This window comes from Bison bison, unplaced genomic scaffold (genome assembly GCF_000754665.1).
Source record: "Bison bison bison isolate TAMUID 2011002044 unplaced genomic scaffold, Bison_UMD1.0 scf7180017864163, whole genome shotgun sequence".
NCBI lineage: Eukaryota > Metazoa > Chordata > Mammalia > Artiodactyla > Bovidae > Bison > Bison bison.
The window spans coordinates 2,490,722-2,516,492 of NW_011494735.1; the positions used below are offsets into that span (position 1 = coordinate 2,490,722).

General features: G+C 38.4%; 1 protein-coding gene across 2 annotated transcripts in view; it reads left to right on the top strand.

Annotated features, from left to right (window-relative positions):
- The window catches only part of PTPRR (protein tyrosine phosphatase, receptor type, R), a 276,685-nt gene that overhangs the window by 233,152 nt on the left and 17,762 nt on the right, over positions 1-25,771 (top strand). For both annotated transcript variants that reach the window (XM_010841511.1, XM_010841512.1), the window contains 5 exons: positions 1,643-1,722; positions 2,149-2,286; positions 15,516-15,626; positions 16,939-17,096; positions 21,812-21,925. In XM_010841511.1, coding sequence (XP_010839813.1) covers positions 1,643-1,722; positions 2,149-2,286; positions 15,516-15,626; positions 16,939-17,096; positions 21,812-21,925 — 601 coding nt within the window. The remainder of the gene's footprint in view (positions 1-1,642; positions 1,723-2,148; positions 2,287-15,515; positions 15,627-16,938; positions 17,097-21,811; positions 21,926-25,771) is intronic.

A 25,771-nucleotide genomic window follows, 5' to 3' on the forward strand; every position in this document is an offset into this window, starting at 1 on the left:
GTTGTTCAGTTGCTGTCATGTCCAACTCTTTGCAGCCTCAAGAACTGCAGCACGCCAGGCTCCTCTGTCATCTGTCTCCTCGAGTTCGCTCAAATTCATGTGCACTGAGTCAGCCCAGTATAACCTTTGACAAAATCTGATGTGATTCTAATCAAAATATCAGGATCCATGTATCATTTTGTCTATTAAATAGAAGACTTAAGATCGCCAGAGGTAAAGAGATGGAGAAGAGGGCAGACTTTCATGTGCTCTGTACACCAGACCTATGTGTGTGTAATACTTTGTAGAGAGGGAAAAAGAAACAAGAAGGAAAGAAGAAAGAAGAAGAGAGGGAAGGAGGGAGGAAGGAAAAGGGTGTAAGGAAGAAGGGAAGGGAGAAAAGAATGAAAGGAAGAAAGCAAAGGAAATAAAAAGAGAAGAGCAGGAGAGAAGAGCAAATGTGATCAGTGTCCAATGTAACATTGAATTCATGCACTGCATGAATAAAATTATAACAGTAAAGATGAAAGCAATAATACATGATGACAGTAATGACAAAATTTTGCTTTTTAATACTTAGCTTTTTATTAGACTACACTAGCTTTAAAAAGGCTTCAGTTCATTTTCATTTTCTCCTATTCATCATATATTATATTCTTGGTTTTTTTTAAGTATTTCAAGATCTCTAAATATTTGGAAATACTGTAAATTATCAGTTTTCAACATAAATTTTGTTTAGCTTGACAAGAAACCTGCTTCTAAGCAATTTTGGGGTTGAGTTCCCAGTAAATAATATACATCATAGGCATTATAAAAACTGAAGGAAGTGGGCCTCTTTTCAAGTGTGAGTGGTTTAGGCCATTCGTGGAAACTTTTAATAATCAGTGGATACTGAAAAGAAATTGAAGTTTCTCGTCCCCTTTGCTATGAAAAGAGAAAAATCTAGAAGAAAAGCATTATTTTAACTCTTTATAATTGAAATTAATTCAATATTAAACCCACTCTGAGCCACATATCAAGTAAAAATCACAAAAGATATAAAAGTTAATTAAAGACAGTCTTTGTTCTCGAGGGGCTCATTGCAATCCATTGAGGGCAAGAAAGAATTGAAGCACTTAAAATACAAGATGTTAAATACTAAAATAAAGTTCAAGCAGCCTGAGCAAAGAAGAGAATGCCTAATTCTGCCAGGAAGACAAGGGAGGGCTTCAGGAAGAAAGTATCTCTTGAACTGAGCCCTGAAGAATGAGGACAACTTACCCATGCAGAGACGGCAAGGAAACAATATGTGCAAAAGCACAGAATCTGCAAGAATGTGGAGTAGTTGGGAGATTGCCCTCGACCCTTGTGACTAGAGTATGTACTCTATGTACACACAGAAAACTGATGATAGATACATGCGTGCTCAGTCATGTCTCTTTGTAACCCTATGGACTGTACCCTGCCAGGCTCCTCTGTCCATGGGATTCTCCAGGCAAGAATACTGGAGTGGGTTGCCCTTCCCTTCTCCAGGGGATCTTCCTGACCCAGGGGTGGAACCTAGGTCTCCTGCATTGCAGGCAGATTCTTTACCATCTGAGCCACCAGGGAAGCCCCACTGACATTCTAAGAAACTTAAAAGAGTAAATCTGGCTAACCTATTCTTTCTTGTTTTCTTCATTAGATCCCCTCAGTAGAGTATGTTTAAGACCAAAAAATGTAACTGATTCTTTGAGCACTTACATCAATGCTAATTATATTAGGGTAAGTAAATAAACCTAAATTTCTTTCTGATAAGCATGTTGATTTACTGTCTGGAATTGTTGGGGTTTTTTTTTCACCCCTCAGAATAGATTAATTTTGTTTTAACTTGGTTACCAGCAAGTTTTGTTTTGCTCACTTGGTCATAATCCATGTCGGTAGGTCTTCCTTTCCTGTGTGTCTGTGGCCACAGTGCTCCCTCTGAGGTGCTCTGGGGAGGACTGCACTTGACAACCCTCAGTACCATGTGCTATGCTCGACTTGTTGAGAGAATAACCACTAGAATGGTGGTGCTTGAATCAATGAAGCCGTGAAAGTATGTAGCTTTTGGACCTGCAGAATTGTTTTGTTTTGAAGATATTTCACCTAAACTTTCAGTGCAAGGCATGGACTTCAGAGCCAACATTTTTTCTTTTTTTCTCAAACTAGGGCTACAGTGGCAAAGAGAAAGCATTCATCGCCACACAGGGCCCCATGATCAACACCGTGAATGATTTCTGGCAGATGGTTTGGCAGGAGGACAGTCCCGTGATTGTTATGATCACAAAACTCAAGGAGAAAAATGAGGTATGACCTTTTCCCAAGTGCAGAACATTGTATTTTTTTCTGTTACTCTAGAACAAATTCTGTTACTTCCTAACAAATTTAAGATGTTAAGACACTTAAAGGCTAGGTCAGTTTATGCTCCCCCAAAATGGTAATTGGTGTCCTATGAATGATAGCTTTCTTTCAGTGAAATCAATGTGCTTGGCATACACCATTCACATTTGTATCCATGTATCTATGTAAGGAAATGAGGGGCCCTGAATCATCACTCTGATTTATAACAGGGAAATAAAAAATTGTTCATTTACATCATGAGCAATTTTTGAGCACCTACTAAGTGACAGATACTATTCTATTTACTTATTTATTTATGGCTGTGCTGGGTCTTCATTGCTGTGCAGGCTTTTCTCTGGTTGTGGAGAGCAGGGGCTACTCTATAGTTGTGGTTTGCGGGCTTCTCAGCATGGACAGAGGAGCCTGGTGGGCTACAATCTGTGGGATCGCAGAGTCGGACAGGACTGAGCGACTAACGCACACACACACATGCACACACTGTGGGGGTGTCTCTTGTGGTGGAGCAGGGGCTCTAGGGTGCTCTAGGGTGCTCGGGCTTCAGTAGTTGCAACTTGAGGGCTCAAGAGCGCAGACTCAACAGTTGTGGTAGACGGGCTTGGTTGCTTCACAGCATGTGGGATCTCCCTGGACCAGGGACTGAATCCACATCTCCTACATCGGCAGGTGAGTTCTTTACCACTTAGCCACCAGGAAAGCCCCAGATACTATTTTAGTTGCTGGCAATTTATTAGTAAACAAACACAAAGATTCCTGCCCTTGGTAGATTTTAACTTTCTAGTGAGGGGGAGACAGACAAAAAGCAAGAAGCAGAATTTCATAAGAGTATAGCATATTAGAAGGGATAGATGCTGTAGGAAAAAACAATAGAGTGGGATAAGGGGACTGGGTGTCTGAGATGCAGGGAGCAGTAGGAGAAGAGCAAGCTGCAGTATTATACAGGGAGATACACCTCACTGAGAAAGTGAAATTTGGAGAAAGGTTTGAAGTTAACCAAACCAAACAACTTTCTCAATATTTTCATAAAACAAAATCCAAGAAAGAGACAAAATTAGACCCCACATGCATACTAGTAAACTTTTCTAAGGATCTAGCTTATAGAATATGCTTTCTGTATTTTGCATCATAAAAATAAAACTGTGTAATTCCCAAAGAGTGCTATCCTAGGCACTGCCTACATTTCATGACATCTTATTGAGATAATTTACAGTCTGATTTTAGCCAGCATTTGTCTTTGTTTTCTGATCAAAATGACTATGCCTTCATCTCACCCTGACAATAAGAATTTAAGAAAATGGAAATTTCCCTTTTACTCCTTTGGTGAGTTGCAACCACCAACCATAGTATAACCATGCTGCTAATGCAGAAAACTCAGGTACACAAACAGCAACTTAAAGTTCTTTTAAAGTTTTGTTGTTTTCTTCCATTTTTGCTACAATAGACAAAGAATTTTTTTCTGAAATTTATCCTGGGAAAAAAAGTATATTTTTGGCCAGTAGATGAAGTTGTATACTACATTAGCTATATGCTTACTAAATAAATGCATTTCTATGAATCTTATATGAAAGCCTAAAGTAGCATAATAAAATAATCCTTAATATTCTTAGCTATTTCACCCAATATCAACTTGTCAGCATAATAAGCCACTGACAAGTCCTGCACAGTTGTTTAATATCTGTGACAATTTACCTTCATGGCAGGAAAAAAAATTCTTCAAGTTTTAAAGGTATATTCTCTGTGTATTTATACACATGCATGTATACATAGAACTTATGTTAATATGGCAAGCTAAATAATCTGAAAAACCAGTCATAGTGAAATACGATATGGCATGCATAGCAGAGCTTGGGGGAGAAAGTAAATTCTAGTAGTAAAAAACTGAATAAAATTCATAAAACCAGAGAATTACAGGTTATTTGTGTTTTCATGACAGTATAAGAACTGGAGACAAAGCCTTGGGCTTGCAGGAGCTAGGACTTAGAACTGAGACCTTCCACGAAGTGAGCACCTGCAAGGGCTATACCTTCAGTGAAAGGGTGAACCACAGAAATAAACCTGCCTACCAAAATAGGATTATAACAGGAATTAATCTATCAAAGTCTGGCCTTCTCATGGGATCAATAGTAAGGTACTCTTGAGTATTCAGAATTCAAAAACCAGGAAGCACCAAGTGGTAAGTAATTAATACAAAATAGTATTTTTTAATGTATAGAAATCATTTATAAACTAGTTTATATTCATTTAATTAAAAAATTAAAAGTAATACTGCATTGGTAAGGCACTTTACAAAAACAAAGTCTTCTGCTATCTGCACAGCAAACACTACACAGAATTTCAAAGGAAAAAGCCCAGCAAATATAAACCCAGAAGTCAAACTTCTGAGAAACACATGTAAATAACCAACATAAGTAAAAAGCAGAAACAACGAATAGTAGAAATAGACCTATAAGAAATTGAAACAATAGAAACTGTAAATATAGGCTTTTTTATAATTAAACATACAAAATATAAAATTAAAAACTTGACAAAAGAACAATTTACTATCAAAAAAGACTAGGAAGATTTAAAAACAAACCAAAGAGGCCTAGAAATAAATATTATACACATTAAAATGAAAAAACTTCATAAGTTGATTGGCAAGCTGGACACAGTTGAATAAATAATTACTGGATTAAAAAGCAGAGCTAAGGAAATTACCTAGAAGATCAAAATGACCAAAAATGTGAAATAGAATTTCAGAGGACAATATTTAGATGTCTAATATATGTCTAATGGATATTTTAGAAGAAAAGGGAGAATATAAAAAAAGAAGTAATATTTGAGGAAATACTGGCTAGGTATTTTCCAAAATTGGTGAAAGACTTGATCTCTCACAGTAAATCCTAGACTGGATAAATAAAATAAATCCACAGCTAGACACATCTGTGGAACTGAAAAACACTGCAGAGATTGTTTTAACAACCAGAGTGACTAACAATTGGCTTCTCAGTAGTAACAGCAGAAGCCAAAACTCGGTAGAATAATACCCACAAAGGAATGAGAGGAAATCACAGACACCTTAGAACTCACACAAGATTTAGCAATGCTTCCTGGATCTGAATAGACTGAACTACACCTGCCCACTTTGGTTGGAATTACCATTTTCTGAATAGATTGTCACGATGTATTTTCTCTAAGAACATTCATACCTTTATTAATTCTATTTCTTTTATTAAAAGTAAAATCATACAAAATTGGCATGGAAAAAGCACTGTGATTTATGCGATTACATAAACATAAGGATGTAAATGTTTTGAAACAAGTTTTTTTTCCACTGAAAACATTATTTGTTGCATATTTATTAAGGATAAATACTTGGCAAAGCATATATCCCACAAGGATCATAGGTTTAGTAACTGTGTAAGATAAATTATAATTTTTGTTGTCCTGAGCATTTCATTCCTCAAATGTTATGATATATTTGTTTCCTTAGACAAAAAGACAGAGATACGCCAATGGTGCTGTAACTTGTTCTTGAGTCAGGTTTCATCAGGACAGGACAGAAGAAGCCAAGATTGTTGGTTAGTGAGTAAGGATTCCCTAGAAGTTAAGTAGGATGTGACATATTTTAAAGGCCAACAGAGATAATATGAATAATTGGTGAATATGCCAAAGCCCTAACAGACAGTATTCTTCCCTTCTGTCCCCAAGACCAGAGTTTGTCATTATAAGAGAACTGCTGTATGAGATAAATATGTATTTCAAAGTGACAATGAGTTGGTTAACTGACTATGCTCAGACATCTCTGTTCTGAATGTGAATGTGCAAATAGAGCCCGTCTTGTTCTTTCCTTTTCAAGTGCATTAAACCTGAAGCTAACCTGTGGGCTTCCCAGGTGGCACCGTTGCTGAAGAACCCACCTGCCAATGCAGAAGATAGACAGGGTTGGATTTCCTGGGTCAGGAGGAGTCCCTGGGTCGAGAAGATCCCCTGGAGAAGGAAATGGCAACCCACTCCAGTATTCTTGCCTGGAGAATCCCATGGACAGAGCAGCCTGGTGGGATACAGTCCATAGGGTCACAAAGAGTCAGACACAACTGAAGCAACTTAGCATGCAAACCTGTTGGTACCATTCTCAGAATTCTTGTTCTCTATAGGAGAGTCAAGTAGATCTGTTGAAAGCCAGAATTTTTGAAAAAATAATGTCCACATAAAGGATGACTGAGGTTTTTATTTTTCACTTTGGCTGCATAATTCAGAAATGGAAAAGGTATTATTTTTTCTTACCATTTTTAGCCTCTTGCCTTTTTAAGTGTCTGAGATATATATTCTGGAAACATCAAAGTAAATATTGATACATTATGTTACACTTCTGTGTGCAATTTGCTACATGTATTTTCCCATGGCCAGTCATAATTCCAAATATTGCAATAAAGATTTTGACTTCTGTTATTATTGATTACTCATTAAATTAAAATGAAAATTCCTTTCCATCCAGATTCTCTAAAGATGTACAAAGAATACTATGGAAGAAACTTTAATGTTTTACAAATCAAAATGATACTGAAAAGTCTGGCTCAAAAGAAATAGGCAGTAGACTTCACACTGCCAGGAAGATGCTGTTTACCAAAAATGTGCCAACTTTCAATTGTGTTAAGCGTCATTGTTTGAAATAGACAAAAATCATTTCCTCCAAAAATATGTGAGGGTGGAGTTATCTTTAGAAATTCCCAGGCTTTGTATTTTCATGAACCTTTCTACTTTCTAATAAATAAATAAAAGAATAATTGCCAGCTCTTATTAAATCATCACAATATTCTCATAGTTACTTTATTAAATAAGAATAGGCAAAAAATTTTAAAATAAAGCTGACAAATCAGTTCTCATCTATGGTGTGAAAGGAGAAGCCACTTTTATTGTTGGTAAGTTTGATTTCTTCATTTACGTAAATCTCATGAAGGAATTCCTCTTGAAAGAAATAAAACATTGAAAACACAGTGTTCAAACTTTTAACATGAACTATTGCTTAACTAGAGAAGACACAGCAGCTAAAACCTGAAAAGCTAGAGTAGGATGAGTCTAAACAGGACAAGAAGCATTTCTATATTTCCAAAGTCCTCAGACTAGCTCAGACTTTCTGCTAAGAAAGAAGTGGCTATGAATGTCGGTCATATTATGTGTACAGTGGAAACTATTTTCCACAGACTGCCATTTGTTGAATGTATATAGTACGCACAGTTCATATGTTAATTCAGTTCATTTTCACTCTATCTCTACAAAGCAAGATTTACTATACCTATGTTATGGATGAGAAATGAAGGTCAGAGGTTAAATCATTTGCCTATAGTCTCAAAGTTAGTAAGTGATGGAGTCCCAATTTTAGTCCAGGTTTATCTGATTCCAAAGCTCACATACTCATTATGCCCCAACATAATAAATGGGCTAAAGAAGGATGTAAAGTAAAGTAAAGTGGTAGTTGCTCAGTCGTGTCTGACTCATTGTGATCCCATGACTGTAGCTCACCAGGCTCTTCTGTCCATGGGATTCTCCAGGCAGGAATACTGGAGTGGGTTGCCATGCCCTTCTCCAGAGGATCTTCCCAAGCCAGGGATCAAATCCAGGTCTCCTACATTGCGGGCAGATACTTTACCATCTGAGCCACGTGGGAAGCTCATAAATAAAGATGCAAGACATTAAAAGACAAAGTACCCGTTGTTGGCTTCAAGAAGGAATAAGACACCGAACTATCGTTCACGAAGTGAGAGCATTACTTGGTGATCTGGCCTAATGAAATACTTCTCTCGAGTACTTAATACTGCCATAGTCTGTCTTAAAATTTACATCTTTCATCTGAGTTCACCTATGTGACTTAAATACTTAAAAAACGCATTTTGCCCATTGACCTATTCAGCACTTTGCAAGCGGTTTAACCTCAAAAAGCAAAATAAAGAAATTGTATTTTAAGTATTCCCCAATTTCATTTTCTTCCTTTCTCTAGCTGATAAAATTATGGATAAGATTTATTTTAATTACATTTCTTTGTCCAAATAGCTCTTATGTGCCTTACAGTTTTTCAGCAGGGACCTGCAGAGGAAGTAGGTGCACGAGGAACATAAACCTGGCGAAGCAACAGCACAGAGGCAGACACGACACCACAGAGCATGCTGAGCACTTTGATGTGGCCTGAGCATAGTAGGGAGCGAAGGGAGATGGGCCTGGAATGGTACATTTTGCTGAAGACTATAGAGGATGAAAGAGGGTTCTGTATTCTTTGTATATTCTGCTTTTAACATTATGAGTGTTCTCCGTATCATTAATAACTCATCAAAAACATGATTTTTAAATGACTGCTAGAATTTCACTGTATGGTTGCTAAAATGTATGTAATCATTTCCTTATTAATAGATAAAGTCATTTCCAATCTTTTTATCCACATCTTTCATTATTAATTTATAATTTTAGATGTGAAATGACCTAAGTGATAAGAACTTTTGAAAAAATATGTTCCCAATGTTAGAAATACATCTAACAGTGTCATCATCTTTGAGCTTCCCTGTAGCTCAGGTGGTAAAGAATAGGCCTGCAATGAGGAGACCCAGGTTTGATCCCTGGATTGGGAAGATCCCTTGGAGAAGGGAATGGCAAACCCACTGCAGTGTTCTTGCCTGGAGAATCCCATGGACAGAGGAGCCTGGCGGGCTAAGTTCCATAGGGTCGCAAGGAGTCGGACAGGACTAAAGTGACTAAGCACTCCAATATTTTTGCTTGGAGAATTCCATGGACAGACACTACACTATTACCATTACCTTTAGCATCTAGAATTCTCCAGCTAACCTTGATGACTTTCAGTACTTAGTTCTTCTTTATAAAACATCCAGTGGTGTGTGTGCATTCATTCAACAGATATTTATCCACTATCAACCATCAAGCACCAGTGTAGGCACTTGGATTATATCTTTATTGACAAAATAGTCAAAGATCCCTCCTTTCATGGAGCTACAATCTAAAAGAGTAGACACGGTAAACAAGAAACAAAAATTTTAAATATTAGATATAGGTACAGTGTTAGGTCTTATGAGGAGTGGAGAAAACATATGGTAGAGTAAGAGAGATAGAAGACAGTTTACACCAAGATCAGGAGAGCATTTTAAAATTTATATATGGCAGCCTATAAGAATCTTATGAATTTATGCAAGTAATGACTTAAGTCAAATCACAGCTACTATAGATGACTTTATTTAATTAAATACATCCAAAACAAGTGCTTCTTTACAATATAAATATTAATCAAGTATATCCCATGTTTACCTTAAGTTTCATTATGAAATCTGATGGGTATTCAGGTGGAAATGATTGATTTGTAAGTAAATTATAGTTAAAAATAAAGTAGATCTTTTTAAGCTGTACATTTAAAGAGAAAATAAATTTTCCTGATAAAACACTAGTAATTAAATTTAATTATACTATGTTATATTCTAAATCCATAAAATAAAAGTACATCTTCTCAACTATTTAAAATTAGCTAAAAAAATTAGAGTTAGATAATCTAGAAAGTTCATCAAATATACCTAGGAAGTGTAGAAACTGGGCTGTTTGATCTTCCAAGTAACTAATGTTTATTGAACACTAACAGTGTGCTTAGAAATTAATCTTTACAATAAGCTTATTTGTAAAACTCAGTGAAAGAACACACTGACGTCCAGGGCAGTTAAGCAACCTGCCCAGGCTAAACAGCCAGCGATCTGACTCCCAACTCCTCCTTCTCACCTCTCTACATACCCTCCTCAAGTCTTCTTCCTAGTTAAGGTGGGAAGGGAGAAAGTTCTAATCCAAGCAGTGATTGCGGCCAGAGAGCAGTACCTGGGATTGCTTACAGTCCTGGTTTAAAATCTCTAACCTTTCTAAGAAGGAAAGAGGGGAAGGATAAAGCATTTTGACTTAAAAAGTGTAAGGTCTGTTCATTCAAAGTAGTGGACAATTTGAAAGTGTGGATTGAAACTGTGATGGGGGAGTCATGCTCAAGTTAGAGGTCAGTCTGTGAAGTGTGGGGTGGACAAGAGGATTCACTCTGTACCAAGCATGAAAATAAATGAGCAAAGTCCCATAGTCAGAGTGTCTGTCAACAAGGTCAGGGAGGGTCATGTTGAAGGACAGTGGAGACCCATTGACCGGTATTCAGCTGTTCTGGACGATCAGAATTAGATATTTGGTTTCTAGAGAAGCAGCCTGACCCAGCACTGCCCAGCACTGCCCAGCAGCCTCAGCTTATTTCCTGAATGACCGGGGGCTGGACAGTTATGCTGCACAAGCAATTAAGAGTGGCCAGGAATTCTGAGGCTGACAGTCCCTAAGAAATATTACTCACCTGTTCTTTCAAACATGCTTACATTCGAGGTATAATTCGGCACCCTAATTTGTAATTCAGCTGTTCTCCATTCAATTGCTGTAACTTGGTTTATTTCTAACTATAGTTAGAAGCCCTCTTATTTGACACATATAATCCAAAAACGTCGGAGTGGAGACTCAAACACAGCAAAAAGCTCTTTTATTTTGTCTTAAAACAGGTACAGTTGTTCCTATTCAGATTTGTTCATTATTTTATTATGGGACAGTCTTTTATTATTTTTAATATTGGTTCCAGGTCATGTAGTTTGTGTAATTCCTGCCCTTTATATATCATTAAAATGTCCCATTTCAGTTTCTTTAAAATGAGAGAACATAGAAAAGTTTATAAAACCATATGAATGCAGAATTCTGTCTGTATTTCCAAACTTTGCCCTTTTCTAAGTCTCACCTGTACCTGATTTGCATGCAGTTTTCTTTACTGATCCACTTCCCCCGCCCCCCATGAAAACCTAATTAACTCACACAATTATTTCATGGAAAAGTTCTTTTTTTCTTCTTACCCTCATGTTTCATGAATTTATGTAAAGTTTTCATTAAATGAATGCAGCTGTCCTTAAGAGGTTTGGATACAAATACCACTTAGAAACATACAGCTCAGCAGACAGTGACAGAAGTACTGCACTTAGTAAGAGAGTGGATGGAGGGCATTCAGTGTTCCGTTGAGTATCAGTGTATTTCACAGAGGGAAGGGAGAGTATTGGTTAATGGTAATGAAAAGAGTTGGTTATTGGAGCAGAAATCCAAACACCAAAGCTTGGATTTATAAAGTGATATTTGCTCAAAGGGTCTTGGCTCCAAGAGAATGTTCTCAGAGACCCCTACCAAAACACCTGAGCTTCAGTATTCTCAGCTGTAAAATTATTTAAAAAATTATAACAATAACAATATCTACTCTCTTTTCTACTTAACACAAATGATCATGGAAGGGATTCAATGATATATTTTGGTAAAGATGCTTTTAATATTAAATTTCTGCATCTATGTTAGTAATATTAGGTGGAATACTAAGAATTAGAGTAACTAAAACCATAATAATTTTAGACAATCTGATCCATTCTCTTTTACGCAAATATAACCCAACTGCAACTAAGTATCTCTTTGTTTATTTAGAGCCATTTCTTTTGTGATGATACATCTTTAGCTCATAAAGCAAAAATTTCTTTGATTTTAAATGCATAGAATTTTAAAAAAAAGTAACTTAAAAATAGATTTTCTTTTCAGGCAGCTAATATACTAGCTAGGCTTGCTTCTTCTTTATACACAAATAACCCTAATGTGGTGAGAGTGAGAGGGATGATCAAAGGAAAAAAAAATAGATTACAAAAATATGGGTTTGCATTGCTTTGCACTGCATTCTACTTTTGCTGTAAACTGCTGATGATGAAAAATTGGTTGATGTCCAGGATCTTTACAGTCAAGGTTCACTAATTACTTGTTTGTACAAGAGACACATAACCTTCTGGAAACCTCTTTGTCCTCCAAATTATGAATTCTTGGAATTAATAGACAATTTTACTGAAAGAACTGGCCCAGCTAACAGAATAGTGATGATTTGGGGTTATATTCTGCTACATAGCGTGCTATTTCGAATTACACACAATTAGTGTGATTTCACAATATTATCTTTAAGAGAGCACTTTCCTTCCTTGCATTTTTCTTTTTCATATCATTGTTAACACCACAATGAAGAAACCGTAAAAAGCTACTCACAAAAATAATTCAAATGTGAACTGATGCCCTTAGAAACAACCACATTTGCAGCTCTCGCTCACCTCATATTCAAAAGCACCCACACTTATCTGGTCTCTTTTTCTACATCCTCCTTAAAGAGGGGAAAAATGTATTCAGTGTGTAAAAATAAGCTATTGTATCTCAGAAAGGAGATGGGATGCTAATTAAGGGTTGTTTGAACGAACAAGTCACATTACATTGTCTACTGGGAGCCGGCTGCCAATTGCATTTTTGGTAAAGAGTCAAGAAAAACATTCGAGAGGGCCCCGGCAAGCTCAGGAGAGAAGCAAGCAGTGCTTCCATTTATCAAGTAGGTGCACAAGCCTGGATTGTATTGTTAAGAGTCAGGGTACAAGCTGAGAGCTCCTGCCTGGCAGCTTTTCTTACCAGTTTCAAGAGCCACCTTCTTATTGAGGGGCCTGCTACTCAGGCCAGATCCTGGACAATGGGGCACATATGCCTGACTGCTGGGCCACTGAATGCCTCTTTCTTTGTTCAATACCTTTTGCAAGATTCTTTGTCGCTCTTCTTGGATTCATCCAGGAGGCATGGGTTTTAAGTCACACAATAGTTCGGGTCTTGCAGCGAAATAATTGATGCTCCATTGAAAGCAACCAGGCAATTTGGTTAGTATGATTATCTTTAACAAATTGGGGAAATTTCAGACATTTGGCAATTCGTAAATGAGGAGGGAAAGAAATTGCTTTATTTTTTAAAGATTGCTATTTTTTTAAAAAATTTATTAAAATATAGTTGATTTACAGTGCTGTGTTAGTTTCAGGTATACAGTAAGGTGATTCAGTTATACAGATATATGTATGATTCTTTTTTAGATTCTTTTCCATTAGAAGGTATTACAAGATTTTGAGTATAATTCCCTGTGCTGAAGGTTTCTCTTTTTTTAAATGTTAATGTTATATTAGCCAGACTAAGCCTGATAGCCTGATTGCTTGATAGTCTTGGGGGTGGGATAGCATGGAAATAGAGGTGAAAATGATTTACTTTGTTTGGAAAAGGACCAGAATGTAGAGTAGGCAAATGTGTTTTTATTGTAGTGGATGAAAAACAGTGATTCCACTAGATGAAGTGACTTCCTTGTGGCTCTGTCACATAGAGCATTTGGTGCTTAGCATGATAGAGCCCCAGAGGTGTGTTTCTGATATGTTACATGTCTTTTCCTTTAGTTCTGTAATTCTGTAATTTTTTTGCTGTTGCTCTTTTAAATCTACAAGAACTTAACTATTTTATTAAATATAGTTAAGAAAATATAACTTAACTTTGACATAGACATAAAAAAACAAGCGTCCTGAGGACTGAAAGGTCCCTAACCGAAGGCAATAAGTGAAAGAATTTCTTTATCGATATGCATGTGTGTTTGAAAGAAAATGATGAATTCTAGTTAAACAATATTTCTAAAATTAAATTACTTCCCTGGACACTGAAGATAAAGCATTAACTTTCACACTTATTCTTAGACATTAAAATATGTGGTAAAAAAGTAGTAGTTCTTTTGTGGTTGTTTAAAAGGCAAAAGAATAAATAATATGCATTTATATGTATGTTTGAAACTCATTTTGTAGTTTTTTAAATAATGTGATGATATCATAAAAATAATATATTTGATGCATGATCTAATGCATATTTAAGTAATGATCTAATCACTTTAGATCAAAAACCCATCCCATAATCCAGTATTGTAAAATATAATAACAATAATAATATCAAGTTTTGAATGCTTACTGTAGGCCTGGCTTTGTCCTAAGTGCTTTCCATGTATTAAATCTTGAGGAAGCTGAGGCCAGAGAGAGTTTTTGTTCCCTGTTTATGGACTCACAGATAAATGGTAGCACCAAAATTTGGTCCCAGGCTCTTTGACTCCAAAGCTTGCACCTTATCCATCATATTATGTTTTCTTGCTTGCAATATAATTGTTATTACTTCTATTAAACCCTTCAAAGAGGATCCTTCATAAAAATTTTAAAAATAATTTTGCTACACATTTATTTCAATGGATCCTGTAGGTGAAAAGGCAACTGGTCCTGGCAAATACAATACCACAGATATATTAATGGCCATTATGTCTACTTTACATACAGGGGAGACTGCATTCTGTGGCATCTAACATATTACAGATACTCTTACTAGAGACTTTAGTTTGATGGAGCAGGAAATGTGTGAAAAAGTGAAAGTGTTAGTCACTCAGCTGTGTCCCACTCGTTGCGACCCCATGGACTGTAGCCAACCAGGCTTCTCTGTCCATGGAATTCTCCAGGTAAGAATACTGGAGTGGGTAGCCATTCCCTTCTCCAGGGGATCTTCTCGATCCAGGGATTGAACCCTTGTCTTCTGCACCGCAGGCAGATTCTTTATCATCTGAGCCACCAGGGAAGCCCCAAGGAAATGTGACTTGCCTCAATCATAGGGGAGAACATTTTATTTTCACCTTGTTCATCTCATGATAAACTCTAATATTTGGATCTCCTAATTCTTAATTCAGTTCTGAATTAGCCCTTAATTTCTCTGTGGGGATTTGAGAAATTTTGCCTTAATTATTTTTTTGTATGGGATTAATAGCAATAGTGCTGGTTAAAAAAAAAAAAAAACTTGATTGAGGTATAATTTATACTATACATACTATGGGCTTCCCAGGTGGCACTAGTGGTAAACAAACAAACAAACCTTCCTGCCAATGAAGGAGACAGAAGAAACGTGGGTTCTATCCCTGGGTCAGGAATATCCCCTAGAGGAGGAAATGGCAACCCACTTCAGTATTCTTGCCTGGAAAATCCCATGGGCAGAGGAGCCTGGTGGGTTACAAAGAGTTGGGCTGCATAGAGTTGAACACAACTGAGTGCCACATGCATATATATATATACACTATAAAGTTTATCCATTTAAAATGTATAGTTCGGTGGTTTTAGCTCATTTACAGAATGTTTAAAATTGATACTTGATTTATTTTATTTAACTAAATAGAAACTTTTGAGATGCTTGAATGAAAAATGCTTCCAGGCCAATGAAAACCATTAATATTTGCCGTGTTCTTCTTTCCCCTCCTCCAGAAATGTGTGCTTTATTGGCCAGAAAAGAGAGGAATATATGGAAAAGTTGAGGTTCTGGTTATCAGTGTAAATGAATGCGATAACTATACTGTTCGCAACCTTGTCTTAAAGGTAAGAATATGGAGCTGTAGCTGTCTACAAAGTGGAAGGTGTTAGAGGATTGCATTTTTATTTTGAACTTTTTTGTCCTAAGAACTGCAGATTCAATTTAAACAAGTTAAATAATGTCAAGATCAAGAAGAAATTCTAATCACTCCCTTATGTATTTTGTTGTCAGCTACTATCACTCTGTGGAATAATTAATTTAAGTAGACATTAAAAAAATCCACTAAGTAGGGTGCTATGGTCTTCTAATTTGCATATATATAACACCTCTGATTTAACCTTTTGAACACCTTTAACTAAAGGACTAAAGGCTTGTGCTGGAGATGTTACCATGATTTCTTTTTTTAATGTCACTTTGTCTCAGCAGATTTAAGTAAGGCCTGGAAACTGTGAAAGGGAAAATCTGCACTCGTGGGTGGTTGTGGGAGGCAAGAAAAGCCTGAAGTGTTGTTGAGATCTTCCAAAACTTGGAGTTACAGTCATTTATAGGGACTTTCCCAGACCAGATTATGTCATAGAAAATTTATCTTATTTAAATTTTGGACAGCAAATGCTGAGGGATGTTGCCATGGTATTGTTGCTATTGTTTTTACTTCTAGAGAGCAAGCATCCCAAAGATTCCAGTCCTATGTAGAACCCCACTGCTGGGACAGAATCATCACAAAGAAGAAGAAAGTTGAGACAGAGCTGCACTGATGGGTTTTAATGGGAAATTCATGATAGGAAGGCACTTAGAGAAACCTGTTCTTCAACATGTATTCTCTAGTGCCTAGTCTAGGCCAGGCCCCAACCTAGTTTTAAGATGATGTGCATGGACCCTCCCTTGCCACTCCTTTACTACAGGGATTCCTCACTACTGTTAAAAACTGGTATTTAGGGTGAGTGTAGAATCATTAGAGTGGGTATAAAATTAAGCAGTCTTATACTGGTCAATATGTTTATAATAATCTGTCTGGAGCATTCAAAGAACAGGAAACACACTATATCCCAATTCTTGGCCATTTATTCATCTACCATTATGTTCGTGATCATAAATTACAAACATATCTAGCATATATATGTTTTCTATATTAAATATATATCATGTATATATTTCTCATTTAATTGAAGCAAGACTGTCAGATTTTGACATCAGCATATTTACAGTAAATTTTTCTCAGGTTGAAAGAATATTCTTCAAAAGTCTCCTAGATTTTATGGCCACCTAGAAGTGAGGAGCAAGCAAGATGGCAGTGATAGAAAGCGTTTAGTATTGTGGTTTGGATGCCTTTTAGTTCCACAAGTAAATGAAGCGCTTGGTGGCTATTTCTATTTTCAGCAAGGAAGTCACACCCAACGTGTGAAACATTACTGGTACACCTCATGGCCCGATCACAAGACTCCAGACAGTGCCCAGCCCCTTCTGCAGCTCATGCTGGATGTGGAAGAAGACAGACTTGCCTCCGAGGGCCGAGGGCCTGTGGTGGTCCACTGCAGGTAAGGGATGAGCCGTCCTTGCTGCCTCAGCAACGGTCTATTCTTTGTAAAGTCATACAGCAGGTGGCAGTTGGCTTTGCCTTCCTGGTTCTGACTTTGCTGGCAAATTGAATAGATACTGAAACTAATTAGCCTCCCCCTTGATTCTTGACCACAGTGATACTTGTCAGAAATGAAGTGCCATGATTAGCATATTTTTAGCTGTGGTACAGTGGAGAAAATTTCACTTATGAATCACTCAGGGAACAGGAGACTTATTCATTCAGTCCTCGACCTTGAAATGTAGGTGGATTCATTTAGTCTCATTAGGCTCATGTGTGCTAGGAAGGACATATGATTTTTTTAATTATCAACAGCTTTTTTCTTGTTTTGAGATGCCCCTGAACTTTTCTAGGATTGTATCTTGATAACATTTATTATTATTATGTCGAATTTGGTGAAAACCAGTCAACTGTTCTAAAAGTTCCCTCATGAAAAACAGATGGAAATAAATTTATGAAACGTTAAATGGCAAGTGGTAATTCACCAAGAGGAAAACAAAGTGCTGTTACCAGAACATGGGGTCCTGGAAGCTGGGCTGACAAGAGGCACCGATGTTCAGTGGTTCCCTTGACTCGTGTCCAGTTTAAAGATCTTATCCTTTAACTTGTACCTCTTCCCTCTGTTTTCCTGCTAGTGTGCCCAAAGCAAAGTACACATTTTAAACTTATTTATATAACTGGTCATTTATTCTCCATACTTTCTCAAAAAAATTTGCATTACTTTATTGATCCCCTTATGTCTTATAAGATAGACTTTGGTGATATTTTTAGTAAACAAAGTATATTACTTTAAATTATGATTTTAGCCTTCTTTTGAACCTTTGTGGTTTAATTAAGAGTAAAATTTACTGTATGTCTATTTGCCCAACATGTCATTATCTAGTTTCTAACTTTAGGCCTTATCCTAAACGTTACTTACTTTAGAGCTGGAACTGTCCCCCACCCAAAATCATAAAACAGTCAGGATATCTAAAATGAACTAACCATTTCCCCTCTAAAACCAGCTCCCCTTCTGATTGCTATTTCTAAGAATGAGACCGTCTTTTTTCCAGCCACTCAACATCAAATGTTGACAGTTATCTTTGGCCCTTTTCTCAATTCCAGCCTCAGTATCTAATCAGTCACCAGATTGGCTTTCCCTTCAAAGCTTCTCCCATAATCATCACTTCCTGCCCAACCACCCAAGTTCAGGCCCTTATGACCTCATCCATGTATTTTAGAATTCAGCTAATTGCACATACACACCCCACTTCCCCATGCTCCACCCCCACTACAGTCTATTCTGTGCACTCCTCGTGGATGATGTGCCTAAAACCCTCTTTCATCACACAGAGTCTCTGCTCAAAGCTTCACACAGGCTTCCCATTGCCCAGAGCAAAATTTCTTAATCTTGGATTTGTGGATTAGCTACAGGGGCCAGTGAACTTGAAATGACTTGAACAGATTTGAGTACATTAAGTTAAGTGAATTTTCTGGGGAGTGAAAACTCATTGTTTTTAACATATTCTCAAAAAAAAAAAAAAAGAGTACCATTCTTTTAGAGGATGAAGTCCAAAGTTCTTAGCTTTCCATAATCCTTTATAGACCCCACTGTACCAACCTAGATAGCATACTGAAAAGCAGAGACATTACTTTGCCAACAAAGGTCCGTCTAGTCAAGGCTATGGTTTTTCCTGTGGTCATGTATGGATGTGAGAGTTGGACTGTGAAGAAAGCTGAGTGCTGAAGAATTGATGCTTTTGAACTGTGGTGTTGGAGAAGACTCCTGAGAGTCCCTTGGATTGCAAGGAGATCCAACAGTCCATTCTAAAGGAGATCAGCCCTGGGTATTCTTTGGAAGGAATGATGCTAAAGCTGAAACTCCAGTACTTTGGCCACCTCATGCGAAGAGTTGACTCATTGGAAAAGACTCTGATGCTGGGAGGGATTGGGGCAGGAGGAAAAGGGGACGACAGAGGATGAGATGGCTGGATGGCATCACTGACTCAATGGAGGTGAGTTTGAGTGAACCCGGGAGATGGTGATGGACAGGGAGGCCTGGTGTGCTGCGATTCAGGGGGTCACAAAGAGTCGGACATAACTGGGCGACTGAACTGAACTGAACTGTACCTTCCCAGCCTTCTTTCCCACTATTCCTCTAATGTAACTTTCTCTTTCTAGCCAAACTAGTCTACTCATTGTCACACATCTTATTTTCTGTTCTGCTGCAAAATTTTCCCTATACCAGTATCACCTATGGAACATTCTCTCACATTGATGATAACCAAAATGCGTGCCATTCACGAGGTACAGTTCAAGTACTATCTCTTTACTGACACAAAGTCTCTATAGACACTTACACTAAAAGGGGTGCATTCCTCTTCTGAATTCCTCTGCACTCATATTCAACAGGAAACAAGTGCCAAGTCTGAGAAATAAGTGCTATTTGAGTGCTGCTGTTGTTGTTCACTTGCTAAGTTGTGTCCAACTCTTTGTGACCCCCATGGACTGTAGCCTGCCAGGCTCCTCTGTAATGAGATTTCCCCGGAAAGAACACTGGCATGGGTTGCCATTTCCTTCTCCAGGCCATGTCCCCAACCCAGGAAATAAACCCACATCTCCTGCATTGCCAGGAGGATTCTTTATCACTGAGTCATCAGGGAAACCCATATTTGAGTGCTGAAAGGGGAGCTATTCACTCAAACTATGAGATTTGAAGAAAGTCTCTAAAAGTTGGAATAATGCTGAGCAGGATCTTGAAAAAAGGACCAATGTTTGTGGTTTTAAAAGGTGGTAGGGTGGGCATTTCTGACTGGAGAAATATCATTAACTCAAAAAGGAAATTTCAAAAAGAAAAGGGTTTTATTTATTTATTTTTTTTTTTGTGCAAAGATTCAAATGAAAACAATGGCACAAAGGGTACAAGGTCAACAGCAGAAAGACAAAAAGCTTGAAAGTTCATGCAGTCATACTATATAAGGCGTGAATACCATGGAAGCGTGCTTAGACATTGTACTGTGACCATCTGCAGTTTTTGCTGGTGCTCGTGTATGTTCAGTCATGTCCAACTCACTGTGACCCTTTGGGCTATAGCCCACCAGACTCCACTGTCCGTGGAATTTTCCAGGCAAGAATACTGGGGTGGATTGCCATTTCCTGCTCCAGAGGATCTTCCTGACCCAGGGATCGAAGCTGTGTCTCCGGCATCACCTGCATTGGCAGGTGGATTCTTTACCACCGAGCCACCTGGGAAACTCCTACAGTTTTTGAGTATTGAGTAATATGATCAGGTTCCTATTTCAGAAAGATGAACCTAGCAACTGTGTATATCATGAATTAGCCTTGAGCCTTGAGACTGGGAAACCATGATGAGATCATCGTTAGTCATGAAGTAAGATTTCAAAAACGTGAGCACAGTTTATAGAAAGAAAAGCATGGATCCCAAAAGCTCAGTGGAGGTGGAAAGCATAAGAATTGGTAACAGACTGGATGTGGGAAGTGAGAGAGGGGGAGATGCTGAAGACGGATCCAAGATTTCTAGGCTGGAAAACTTGTGGCTGCTTGGTAATGCCATTGAGGAAAAAGATAATTAATTCTGTTTTAGATACATTGGATTTAGAGACACTGAACTGCAGCAAGTGTAAAATAGCAACAGCAGAAGTGCCAGCTAGGAGGTGGAATGCTAATCTAGAGTTTAGGAGGAACTTGGGGAACTTATGTGTAGATTTGGGAGAAATTTACATAAAGATGGTTGAAATCGCTGAAAGAGAGAAAGAGACAGACAGAGAAAGTTTGTAAAGTTGATAACTTGCCATCTAAAGAGATTCACGAGTAAACCTTCCATGACAGGTAATATTTCTGTTCAGCTGTTACCTTGATTTAAAAAAAAAAAAGACTTGGAAATATGTGCCTTTAGCCACAGCCTCTCTCCTAAACTAAACTGAATCTTCAGCTATTCACTAACATCTTTCACATCAGTATGTGTACGTGCTCGTCGCTCAGTCTTTTCCAACTCTTTGCGACCCCATGGACTATAGCTCACCAGCCTCTTCTGTGGAATTGGCCAGGCAAGAATACTGGTGTGGGTTGCCATTCTCTTCTCCAGGGGATCTTCCTGACCTAGGGATTGAACCCAGGTCTCCCGCATTGCAGGCAGATTCTTTACCCTCTGAGGCATGAGGGAAGCCCCAGCCACATTATTATATCCAGGACCAAAGCCCCCACTCTCTTCCTCAAATCTGACCTCATTCCAGAACTCCCACTGCATCTCCACGACACTGCCATTCTTCCAGTCCTCCGGGCAAGTCACCTTTGACTTTTTGCTTTTCTCACTGTTCAGCTCCACTCCTCCATGCTCACTTTTGTGATGTATGTAGGTCTTTCCCCTCCTTGCTACTGCCCATACCTTACTGAATTTCAGGCCCTAATTCTTCTTTGTAGAACAGCTGGTACCTTTTTCACTATTCTTTCCACCCACCACCTCCCTCCATCCCATTCATCCTACTTCTCAGATCTAAAAGGAAGAATGCTGTTGCAGCACTTAGCAGAGGGCCAGGTTTGTACACTCAGTACATGAGAGCTGCTGCTGTTATCATAATTATTATTGATCCTAATGGTTGTTTTCAATGTTAAAGGAATATATTTTATCTCTGCTATTTTTCCTGCACCTTTTAATTCACTGTCTGTTCTTTTCAGTGCAGGGATAGGCAGGACGGGGTGTTTTATTGCTACATCCATTGGCTGTCGACAGTTGAGAGAAGAAGGAGTTGTGGATGCGCTGAGCATCGTCTGCCAGCTGCGTGTGGACAGGTGAGTGTTGGCGGGATGTAACAAGAGACACTTCAGAGCAGCAGCAGCAGCACAACCTGATTTAATCACACGCCTAACTCTATAAAGATTTGTGTAAAATGCTTAAGAATGTACATTATATTAAAAAGTCATCAAAGAAAGTGTTATTTGCAACACTGACCCTCAGGAACTCAAAACCAAGAGCTTGTGCTTAACCCTCCTTGTCTCTGATGCAGGTTGTTTATAGTGGTAGCTCTTAGACTTCCACCTCTGTTCCTTCACAGGGACTTTGCATTTTCATTTGAATTCACTGAGTCCTTCACTTTAGGATCTTGCTCCTTTAGAATGAGGCATATGCCATACTACCAAGAGTCATCTTTTTTCTCCACTCATCCTTTTTTAATTGTGAAAAATGCACATGACAAAATTTACCATCTTAACCATTTTTAATAGCACAATTCAGAGTGTTAAGTATATTCATATTGTTGTGCAACCAGTCTCCAAACTCTTTTCATCTTGCCAAGCTCTGTACCCATTTTCTTGGTAACCACCATTCACCTTCTGACTCTTTGAATTTGACTACTCTAGGGGCCTCATATAAGTGGAATCATACGGTGTTTGTTACTGGCTTATTTCATTTAGCATGGTATCTCCAAGATTCATCCATATTGTAGCATGTGTCATAATTTCCTTCCTTTTTAAGGCTGAATAATATTCCACTGTATGTATATACGGTATTTTCTTTATCCAGCTACCTGTTCATGGACTCTTAAGTTGCTGCCACCTTTTGGCTGCTGTGAATAATGCTGCTTGAACATGGGTGTACAAATAGCTACTTGAGATTCTTTAGGGTATATACTCAGAAATGAGATGGCTAGAGCATACGGTCATATTTTTAATTTTTCAAGGAATGCCACACTGGTTTCCATAGAAGCTGCACCATTTACATTCCCATCAACAGCATACAGGGATTCCAACTTGTGTGTACGTTGTTTTGTAGTAGTAGTCATCCTAATGGGTGTGTGGTGAAAGAGTCATTTTCAGGTATAGGTGATTTGATAACTTTTATGATGGTCTCTGTTTATGCACTGAAAACAGAGCAAACAAGCAATTTCTTTTCTTGCTCGCTGCAAAACTAAACCTGGGGAAATGAATAGTTGAGGGAATGACAGGTGAGTGACCGAGAAAGTGAACAGATGCTCACTGAAAACAGGCGCAGAGAGGAAGATGCTTGCAATCACATGAGCAGAGGACCTGCCTGCTCTGGAGTTCACTGTGCTGTTGTGGGAGAAGAGTTGTCCCCAGAGCTCAGCTGTGGGTTCTCTTCATTCATACGGCAAGTGTGTATCAACTTCAACAATGCCTTCTAACTGCAAGGCATTGTTCTGGATGCTGCAAGTACTGAAATAACATGAGTGAGGCGCTGCTCTCCTAGAGTTTACATGCTAACAATGAGAGAGAAGAGATAATAAACAGCAAAGAAATAAACAGGATAACTTCAGACAGATAAATGCTGTGAAGTAATAAAACACGAGAGTCACAGAAGCTGAGCCTCCTGGAATTTAGCCCTATGACCTAGAGTTTCCTAAAAGTGAGACCACAAAAGTCACATTTTAAGAGTCACGCAATAAATATTTATTGAGCTGCTACTCTGTACTAGGTCCTGCAATTTCAATACAGACAAAAGAATTATTCTGAAAATTCAATGAGAAAATAGATATAAAGTCACATAGGAAGCCTTCCAATAAATGTTCACTTTGTTACTGTCATCTTCATTATTACTAAAATCATCAATAAAGCCTCTCTGATCTCTAAAAATTAAACATTCAAATTCCCTTTCAGGATGAGGTTTTCCCTCCTCATCGCTATCCTTCTTTCTTTCCTTTTAAATAATCATTTCTCCATCTTTGTAAGTGTATCTTCCCTCTATTTTTCCTCTTAACTCTGACCGGCTTTAATAAGCCAGTTACCCATGGTGATTACAATTATGGACTCTGTAAACAGACTGCCTGGTTTTGCATCCTGGCTCCCACCATTGCCTGGTTGTGTGCCCTTGGGCAAGTTACAGGACTTCTCCTTGCCTTGATTTTCTCATCTGGAAAATGGAAGTAATAATAATATCTAATTCTTATGTTTTTATAAGGATTAAAAGGTAATCTGTAAAGTGGCTGGCACATAAGCAAGTAACCAAGGTTAGCCACAGTTATTATCAATAGATATAGCGAGAACCTGGGCATGCATCTGTAAAATGGAAATAATAATATATACCCCACAGGGTTGTGGTAAGAGTAAGATGAGATTACACCTGTGATGTACTGAGTAGAACACTTAGTCTAGGTTTCTTTTTTTTTTTTGAAATCTTACTGAATTTGTTATAATATTGTTTCTGTTATTTACATTCTGGTTTTTTGGCTGTGAGGCATGTGGAATCTTAACTCCCTGACCAGGGATTGAACCCACACACTCTGCATTGGAAGTCTTAACCAGCAGACCACCAGGGAAGTCCCCTAGTCAGGTTTCTTACCCTCTCTCTACCCTCTTCCCCACTTCTGCCTTTCCATGTGTGCTAAGTTGCTTCAGTCGTGACTTTCAGTCAAAGAGTCGTGACTCTTCTTGACCCCATGGACTGTAGCCCACCAGGCTCCTCTGTCCATAGGATTCAGGCAAGAATACTGGATTGAGTTGCCATGCCCTCATCCAGGAGATCTTTCCAACACAGAGGTAGAACCCGAGTCTCTCCTGTCTTTACGACTAGCGCCACCTGGGAAGCCTCACATGTAATTGCTTCCAAAAATGTTTGTGCGTTAGATCAGCTCCAATTCTCTGTCCCCTCCTCTTATATTTACTGTCTCAGTTTCCTGAAGCCGCCTTGTTTCTATCCACTACTACCCACCCTAACTGGAATAGGATTCATTTGCTTCACTTCAGACTCTGGGACCTACCTTCACCAAGAAGAGGGACCCTACATTAGAGAGTGAGGGACAGCACCCACTCAGCCTGGAGGTGCTCCTGCAGTGACCTTAATCTCTTCTGCTTTGTGCTTCTGTAAATAAGGCTCCTTCATGGGACCCACAGATCCCTAGGGACTCCAGTTCATATCCGCGCACTGGATCTGACTCTATTTGAAACAACACCTTGAAAAAAGGGGGCTTGGTTTGTTCATTGTTTAGGCTCTTGTGCCTCTTAGATCTTGTCTAGTCACCCACCCCTATATCGATCCTCCCCTACCTGCTTCTGTAGCCTGACATCCACCTTGGTTTCTACTTTCCAGTCACTTTACTCTGTCAAGTCTACCAAATTGTCCTCTAACTTTGAAGAAAATCACAAATACATTTTTTAAACCATATCACAAGGCCTCCTCTCATCGACTCCTTCCTTCCTAAAGCAAATAGGCAGAAAATTTAGCCTTGGCCTGCCATCAATACCAAGGTCTTCCCACAAGGCTTGTCATTTTGCCCCAGGTAGGAGTTTCAAAACATTCCACTTCTCTGCTGATCTATACTCTATACGTTCCCTACCCCTTGGATTTGAATTACTGCCAATCCATGTCTCGAAATCATACTAACTGATTTATTTATCAAGATCCCTTCTACATAAATCCTAAACAGCTGCTTCTGCTGTTTATGAAGCAGATCATCTCCTTGAAATTTTCCTTGGAAAGTCTTTTCTTTGCCTTCCTTCCTTCGCAGGATTAACATTAGTTAGTTCAGTCACTCAGTCATGTCCAACTCTTTGTGACTCCATGAACACCAGGCTTCCCTGTCCATCACCCAACTCCCAGAGCTTGCTCAAACTCCTGTCCATTGAGTCAGTGATGCCATCCAACCATCTCATCCTCTGTTGCTCCCTTTACTTCCTGCCTTCCAT